Raw genomic sequence first — 8,449 nt, forward strand, 5'->3', positions numbered from 1 at the left:
GCTGGGACAGTGTCACAACACCTGGAAGCCACATCTGGAGAGACCTGGAGAGACCTGGAGAGACCTGGAGAGACCTGGAGAGACCTGGAGAGACCTGGAGAGACCTGGAGATGTGGCTTGCCAGTGTAGGGGCACATCTCCATCCCTTGGTGGCATCCACACGCTACCAACCAGGAGACACTTTAGAGAAAGCAAAGCTACATTTATTGCTGAGAAAGAGGCTCTGGTCCCATCTCACCCTGTTTCTCCATCTCCCTGAGGACCAGGGCCCCCACCACACTCTGAAGCTCAGCCTGGAAGGGACACCTCTGCCTCGGTGGCCGCTGTCTCTGCCGGGCTCTGCCCAGACACCGGGTGGTCAGAGCCAGCCCCAGCACGGTGACCAGCAGCACAGCACTGCCCACCAGGGCCAGCCCAGCCAGCAGGAACCTCTTCATCGTCTGGCACACTGCTGGGAATGGCAAAAAACACACCTGGGGGTCAGAGGGGGGTTCAGCACAAGGGGTGAGGGTTTTGGGGACATGGGAGAGGGTTGGGGTGTCCCTCACCTTTGTACCATGGCACCTTCTCCTTCTTCACCAGCACTGGTCCAACTGTCTCCCGGTGGAGTGTCCCCTCTCCTGGGAATGCTATGGGAAGATATGTCCAATGTGGTCCAGCCCAGGTCCAGGAGGCCTCCCAAGACCCCAGAACAACATGGGGTCAACCCTGTCCCACCCCTGGTACCTGGCACGTCTCCACGGAGGGTGTCAGCAGCAGGACAGCCGCTGTCACAGCAGTGGCATGGGCTGCTGTGGACAGGGTCCTCTGCGTTACGCCAGCTGGGAGAGGAGAGGACACAACTGGGGGGAGGAAGCTCTGGGGGTCCTCAGACTCCACCACAAGACCCACATGGTGCCTCCCCAGAGATGTCTCCAAACACCTCCCCAACACATCTGCAGCATGAGGGAGCTGGGACCTGTGGTGATGTCACCAGCTGCCATTGAATAAGAGGTGACATCCAGACCACAGTGGGTTGACTTGGTCTTCCCAGAGGAGGGTTCCACCCCCAACACACCCACGGGGTGCTCATGTCCCCAGGCACCCAGTGTACCTGGCCATGGTGTGGCTGTAGAAGCAGGTCCTGGTGGCATGTCCTTGTCCCCGTGCCATCAGCAGGCAGTGCACGTAGACCTGCTGAGACACCACGTCCTTCCTCAGGGACCCTGCTCTCCTTTCACACAACTTCGTGGGGCTGAGGCCACCCCAGCCTGTCTCAGGATGGACAGTGGTTTGGGACACCCAGGTCATCCCCCTCCCTGGGACCTCCATTCCACCACCAAGGGCACCATCCCTGCCTCACCTGCTCTTCCTCAGCCTCACCCTCCAGTGTGGGGGCCAGGATGGAGAGCTGGAGGACAGATTCCCCTCTCTGGTGCTGGACAGACACATTCCCCAGCTTCTCCCCATGCAGGCATCTATGGTAGGAGAGTGACAAAGGACATTCCAGAGCTGCCTCCAGACTCTGGACATCCCTTTCCAGCAGGAGGTCCTACAGGACCCCAGGGTAGCTGCAGAAGGTGATGCCACCTACTCCAGCTACCCTGACCCTACTTCCTGTCCCACCAGCACTGACCCATGGCTGTTCACCACCATGGAGACCCTCCTGGAGTGTCCTGGCTGCTCCGTGGTGGTCCTGTAGCACTGATCCACGTGGATCTTCATGGAGATGCTGGGACTGAAGTGGACACTGGCTTCCAGGTGGATCACAGAGCTGGGACTGAGCACTGGCAGCTTCTCTGGAGTGGCACTGGAGTCCTCTGAGAAGTGTGTGTTTAGTGTGACACCCCCAAACCTATCCCACCAGAGCTGGGGGCACCAGACACATCCCAGACCACCAGTGTCTTGGCCCTCATCCCCACCAGCTTTCCCCTTCCAGAGCCCATCCCCTGTCCTGGCTCTGCCGCCCAGGCCTGCCTTCCCTGCTCTCCAGAGCTACAGCACCTTCCTGGGCCGCCCATGGAGCTGAGGGACCATGTCACCCACCAGGGGCAGAGCTGACCCCCAAACCCCACTGTGGTATCAGGCACAGGACTGGGAACATCTCCAAGCCCAGCACCCTCCACAAGGGGGAGTTCCTGCAGGGACAGCCAGGAGAAGGCGCTGACTGCTGCTGGTTGAGCCCAAGGGTCTTGGCTGGACCCACCCCATGATCTCAACCCTCAGCTTTTTCCTGCAGCACCCCCAAAACACTCACCATCCAGGAGCCTCAAGGTGAAGTTCATGATGGGGTCCTCAGAGTGGGGATGAGCAGGAACCTTCCCTGTCCCCATTCCTGAGGACATCGCTGGAGCTGTCACCGTGTGACCAGGGGGCTCTGAGGCAACTGGAGCCATGGGGGTCCCTGCAAGGGGAGGGCTGAGCATGTCCCAAACACAGCAAGGACATCCACATCCTCAGGTGTCCCCAGGACTTGTTGGGGACAGGTGGCAGCAGCACAAAGGCAAGGAGAGCACTCAGAAGCACATCAGGGGCTCCTCTGTCCCCAGCAGTACAGGAATACACCAGGAGCCTTCCCAGCACCCTGACCCTGCCCAGGGCTGGGGACAGACCAGGAGCTGCTCATGGGGTGGGACACCACTGTCAGCAGCCACAGACCCCACCAGTGCCTCTGATCCCCCCGCCCCAAACGGGTCCCACCAGCCCTGCTGGGACCTTGGGGGAGCTCCTGGCAGCCCCTTGCCCCAACCCTCAGAGCCTGGGATCATTTTAGGAAGGCTCCTCTCCCCCAGGACAGCTCCCAGGTGACCTTCAGGAACCAGCAGTGGGTAAAGCAAGGGGCACCCACCACCCACCTCCCCCAGTACAACCAGTGGGAGAACTGAAGGGGGATCCCAGCCCCACTCACCTGCCACCCCCAGCACAGCCCCACACGCCAGCACCAACAAGCACAGCTCCATCCCCAGTAAGCAGCATCCCTAAACAGCTGGGGGGTCTTTAAGGGCTTGGGGGCTGGGTGTCAATGGGCCCCAGCTGGCACTGATGGGGTTGAGGGTTTTGCTTGGTCTCTGCAGCCATCAGCAGCCCCACACCTGGGGCTGGTCCTACCCCTTACACCTTCCCAGTCCCACCACAAGAGCTTGTGCCCATCTTCCAGTCCCTGTTCCATCCCACAGTCCCAGTGCCACCACTCAGACTGGTCCTGCAGGTGGTCCTGAGCATGATCCCATACCCACCAGTAAGTCCTGGTCCCATACTCACCAATCAGTCCTGTTCCCAGGTGTGATGCTGGGCCTCCCATGTCACTGTTGTGGTCCTGGTCCTCAGCAAGGTCCCATGCCCACCATGTCCTGGTCCTGTGCATGGTGCTGCTCCCACTGTGTTCTTTTACTCCTGCACATGGTCCTGATCCAAACACTTTGCCCTGATCCCCGTTCACCACATGGCTTGGTCCCATCACTCAGCCTTGGTCCCTTGGATGTCCCTGGTCCCACCCCATGGTTCCTAAGCCCACCACAGTTTTGACCCCACCACTGTCATGATCCCATGGCTGATCCCAGTCCCACCAGAGAGTCCCAGTCCCCAGCATCCCTCCTTGTCCCATCACAGCTCTGCTGGAGAGGGAGCCCACCTGGGAGCAGCACTTTGGCCACAGCCAGGACAGAGACCTGGGGAAGTGTTTGTGTCCCTGGGTCCTGCCTGTCTCAGGTGTCCCCATCACAGCCCCAACACCCCACCACAAGCCTCCACTGAGTGGTCTGACCTGGCGGCCTGGGCACTGAGGGACATGGAGGGTGGAGAAGTCCCAGTGCAAGTCCCATGGCCACCCCTGAAACTGTGTGCTCCTCATCAGCAGCAGAGCTGGAATGCGGTGGCTCGAGTGGTTTGTGTCACCAGCGATGGCTGGTCCCGTGGCTCTGGTGTCCCTGTGAAGCCAGCAGAGCTTCCTGGGGGCACCTGCACACCATGGGGCTGTCCCCCAGCAGCACCCAGCAGGGACATAGGGGACAGACCCAGGCATCCCACTCACACTGAGGGTCTCATTCCTCAGCACTGCCTGGGGGACACAGCGCTCCCCCACCCCCAGGACTGATGGGGACAGTGGTGCCAGGACCCTGGAGAGCTCCCAGAAGGAGCAGGGAGTGGCTGAGCATCCTGCTGTGCCTGTAAGAACATCCTCACCTCACCCATCCCATCGCGGAGAAGAAGGAGATGGCTGGAGACCAGCTGGACCATCCTTATATCAAAAACTACCAAATACACAATTATATTAAAAAAGTAAATTGCTTTTTTTTATTTCTGGTCTTTACAGAAGGAGCTGAACACAGGTGGGGGCACAAGGGGGTCCCTTTGCTGGGGGGTGGCTCAGCCACAGGTGCCACCTCTGTGCCCAGCTAGGGCTACTCCCGGTGGGATGTGGCATCACCGGTGTCATCCAGCCCAGCTGGGACGCACGAGGTTTGTCCCCGAGGCAGGTGGGGACTGGGGATGGCCCCTGCCTTCAGCATCCCCACCGTGCTCAGGATGGCATCACGGGGACAGTCCCACTGCACCCACTCCCATCTCCTCCCCATGCCAGTTGTCACCAGACCCTGTTGGCCTTTTGGGATGTCCCCTATGGGGACCAGGGCCATGGGGCCCTCTAACTGGGATGATGGGGGGCATGGAGGGGGTGCCCTTTGCCACGGGGACCTGTTGATAAAGGCCGGGGCTTTTGGGGTGGGTTTTCCAATCTCCAAATGGCTCCGTGTGGCTTCGGGTCACAGCCTGGCATGGAGTGATGGCTGTGGGTGGGCTGAAAACCTGCTGCACTCATCACACCCACGGGCTGAGGCACTGCAGCAGCTTCTGACATTCCCACACCCCAAAACCAGGGCTCAGCAGGGTGATTTGGGGAGCCCCCAGAGGACTGGGTTCCCTGTGGGCATCTCTGCCCACCCCGGGCAAAGGAGACCCTCTACCACTGCTGTCCCAGCACATCCAGCAACCTGGTGATGGATGTCCTGCTCCTGCTGTGACAAGGCCACATCCTTCACAAATAATTCCTCCAGCTTTTCCGTGGGGAAGGAAGAAGTGGATCCTGCAGGAAAACACCACCCCTGAGCCCCCAGTTCTTGACCTTGCTGACAGAGGCAGAGTCTCCGCTCTCCTGCCCACACTGGGGCTCTGCAGGAAGGTGATGGAGGATCTCCCCAAAAGTTCCCAGGCTTCAGAGCCTCCAGCCAGTTCCAAACCAAGAGAACCATAAGTAAGAAAAACGAAAGCACCTGGTTCTTCCCCAGGGAAGTGGGGCACCTGCCAGCCCCTACCACTTGAGGAAGTCCCGCACGTGGCTCCACAGCTTGGTGATCCAGAGGTTGGCCCCCAGGTCAGTCAGGTACTGGATTTCGGGCGTCAGCATCTTGCGGCACAGCTTCTGGTGCTTCTTGCTGATCTTCTTCTTCAAGTTGTACCCCAGGATGGTCTTCTCCCCCAGGGGCTGCCAGGGCTGCATGGAGGACTCCTGGATGGCGCTGGCATCCACGGCATGTCCCCCATCAATGCAGATGCTGGTCATCTTCTCGTTCTCCCTCTGCAGCTCGGCCACATCCCTGGCCATCCTCTCCCTCCCGTAGGCCTCCACCTTGCGCCAAAAGGTGGCATTGAAGTAGCGGTAGAGCTTGGCGTCGATGAGGTTCCAGGCGGTCGCCTGCTCGTACAGCTCAGGGGTCAAGCGGGACACAGTGGAGCCCTTGCGGGCGTTGAGCTTGAAGTAGAGGACGTCCTCCAGCTGCCAACACAGCAGGTCCTTGAGCAGCACCAGTGACTCATCAAAGTACTCGAGCAACATGACGAGGTGGAAGCGGCGGTCGATCTCCTGGATGTGCTCCTCCACCAGCGGGCTGTTGGCGTCCATGCTGCTGTCGTAGCCAAAGTCGAAGAACAGGAGGTTTTGGAGGTAGTGAGCGTTGAACCCATTGGGGTCGTAGTAGTGCTGGGGGTCCCGGAGGAACTCGTCCAGCTTATCCTCCCCCGTGATCTTCCAGGTGAGGGGGATGATGGGACCGAAGTAGTGGAAGGAGGACTCGAAGAGGTACGCGGGGTCCCGCAGCACTGTGACAAAGGTGGTGTCGGGCGGCAGGAGCTTGCGCACCTCCTCGTAGTGGAAGCGCATGTGGTTGCAGATGATGTTGAAGCACACCCCGGGCCGGTAGTGCTGCACCTGGCTGCGCTCGAAGAAGGACGGGTAGTAGAAGTCATTGCGGCCGTTGGGGAAGGCGAATTTCAGGCGATGCTTCTCCCCAAAGCGGAAGAGGATGTTGAGGATGGTGCTGCTGGCGGTCTTGTGGGTCTTCATGAACATGACATTGAGCTTGGGCCGGCAGCTCCACCCCGAGGTGCTGCCCGTGCCGTTGGACGGGGACAGAGCCTGGACAGGGGACAGGTGGGAGGAGCAGGAGAAGGGGACGGGGATCCTGGGTGACAGAAGAGGTGGAGCACCATGGTGAGAATGGCAGTGGCACTTTGAAGGCTTAGGGATATTCTGTGCTGGAGGAGCTGGATCTGGGGATGGCTTCTGGACCTGGGAATAGGTGCTGGACCTTGGGAATATATGCTGAACCTGGGAATGGGTGTTGGACCTGGGGACAGGTGTTGGACCTGGGAATGGGTTCTGGAAATGGGAATAGGTGCTGGAAATGGAAATAGAGCAGAGGGTCTCCATGGGCATGGCCATGGTGGTCCTGGTGGAAGTGATGCCAAAAAGTGCATTAAGGGGAGCTCTCCATCCTCACAAATCCATGGAGAGGAGCTGACATCATTTTTATGGGGAATGAGAGCTCTCAAGCCTCTGTAGGATCTATAGAGGAGGCCTGGAGCTCTCAGCTGTTTGTAGGGTCCATGGAGGAGGCCAGGGACCTCTCAACCCCTTATAAGAGTCACTAACTCCTCATGGGATCCATGGAGGAGGTCTGGGAGCTCTCAACCCCTTACAGGAGTCACAAACCTCTCATGGGATCTGTGGAGGTCTGGGACCCCTCAACACCTTGTGGGATCCATGAAGGATCCAGCCCCCAGCAAAGAGGGAAGTAATTCCAGAGCCTGGCCCCACAGATGAGTTCATGGGCCCTGGAGGAGCAAGCGAGGACACAGGAGACATTATCTGGGATGCCTGGGGCAGCACGCAGAGCCCACACAGTCGAGTGACTTTGGACACCTGTAATGAACTCGCTGAATTGATCCTTGATAAGGATCCCATCCAACAGCACCAGGATTGTGAGGCACGTGAACCTTGTTTACAAGCTTGGAGATTAATTTCATCACAGGTGTCATGGCCAGGAGCTCAGCACTGCAGAGCTCTGGCAGTGAAGGAACCAGAGACTTGAGTCCTCTCCTCTCCCTCTCCCTCTCCCTCTCCCTCTCCCTCTCCCTCTCCCTCTCCCTCTCCTTCTCCTCTCCACCCAGGAGCAGTGAGTGCCCCAGGGTGTGTCCCCAGCCCCACGGGGAGTTGGGGGCCACTTCCCCCCTGGCTGTGGGACAGGGTGCAGCCTCCAGCAGGAAGGGGACATCCTGGGGTGAAGCCACCAGGGCCTGGAAAGCCCCAGGGCCATCTCCATGTCCCCCATCTCCAGTTGCGGGTTCCTGTGTGGAACAGGGAGGCTGAGCTGCAGCGGGAGGGACACGCAGGGACCCCAGACTCACTCAGTGACGCTGACTTGCAGCGGGGGGACGGCATAGGAGTAGAGCAGCAACATGAAGCTGGTCAGGAGGGTCCCCAGGACCAGCCCCTTGCACATGGACCTCCAGGGCTTCCCATGCCACAGCATCCTGGTCACCTGCAGCCGGAGAGGAGAGATCTTGGTGCCAGGGACATGGGGACTCGGAGGTGTGTGGCTTGAACGAGGCACGTGGACATTTTATGGGCATGGCAATTCCCAGACAAGCATCTCACTGGCGCCTGGCATGACCCAGCCATGGGCACAGCAGATCCATGGCCCAGGCCCAGCGGCCCTGCCCATCCAGCCAACCTTTGCCCGCCTTGGGAAAACTGAGTGACTCCCAGGCCCGGCGGGAGAGGATGCAGGGCTGGGACTGGGGGAAGGGGGAGCTGGGCTATGGACAGCCCAGGGGCAGAGTGGGCAACTGAGGGACAGAGTGACCAATATCCACTGGGACACCAGCAGCACCGGCAGGAGCTCCCTGAGGGTGCTGGGATCCATTTTCCAAGGAAAATCTGCAGGTCAGAGCAGGAGCTGCAGCAGCTCAGGGTGGTCTGAGTCCTGCAATACCCTCCCAGTGTGGCCCCTCCGGCCCTGCCAGCAGCAGTGGGGGGCTCAGGGGGCCCCTCGGGCTGTGACAGCTCAGACTGGCCCAGGGTGGGGGCCAGGAACAGATCTGGGGACAGAGGGGTGCAGCCAGGATGGCAACACACAGAACATACACACAAACACACACAGGGCACACACAGACACCCTCAAACACACACACACAC

The 8,449-nt window shown here is 59.9% G+C and overlaps 2 protein-coding genes across 4 annotated transcripts in view; both read right to left on the reverse strand.

Moving 5' to 3' along the window:
• Positions 1 to 181: 181 nt before the first annotated feature.
• On the reverse strand, positions 182 to 2,903 carry LOC107211478. Its single transcript, XM_033518146.1, has 8 exons — positions 2,888 to 2,903; positions 2,237 to 2,383; positions 1,616 to 1,799; positions 1,343 to 1,457; positions 1,094 to 1,173; positions 727 to 821; positions 549 to 629; positions 182 to 451 (listed from the first exon to the last, which is right to left on the reverse strand). The coding sequence occupies exons 2-8, from the start codon at positions 2,373 to 2,375 to the stop codon at positions 204 to 206; spliced, it is 942 nt and encodes a 313-aa protein (XP_033374037.1). The 5' UTR covers positions 2,376 to 2,383; positions 2,888 to 2,903; the 3' UTR covers positions 182 to 203.
• Positions 2,904 to 4,244: 1,341 nt separating this feature from the next.
• GAL3ST1 (galactose-3-O-sulfotransferase 1) overlaps positions 4,245 to 8,449 on the reverse strand; it is an 8,047-nt gene continuing 3,842 nt past the window's right edge. For all 3 annotated transcript variants that reach the window (XM_015643444.2, XM_015643446.2, XM_015643445.3), the window contains 2 exons: positions 7,660 to 7,793; positions 4,245 to 6,434 (listed from right to left, as the gene is read on the reverse strand). In XM_015643444.2, coding sequence (XP_015498930.1) covers positions 5,285 to 6,434; positions 7,660 to 7,793 — 1,284 coding nt within the window. In that variant the 3' untranslated portion in view covers positions 4,245 to 5,284. The remainder of the gene's footprint in view (positions 6,435 to 7,659; positions 7,794 to 8,449) is intronic.

The sequence above is a fragment of the Parus major genome, chromosome 15 (assembly GCF_001522545.3).
Source record: "Parus major isolate Abel chromosome 15, Parus_major1.1, whole genome shotgun sequence".
In the NCBI taxonomy this organism is placed as follows: Eukaryota; Metazoa; Chordata; class Aves; order Passeriformes; family Paridae; genus Parus; species Parus major.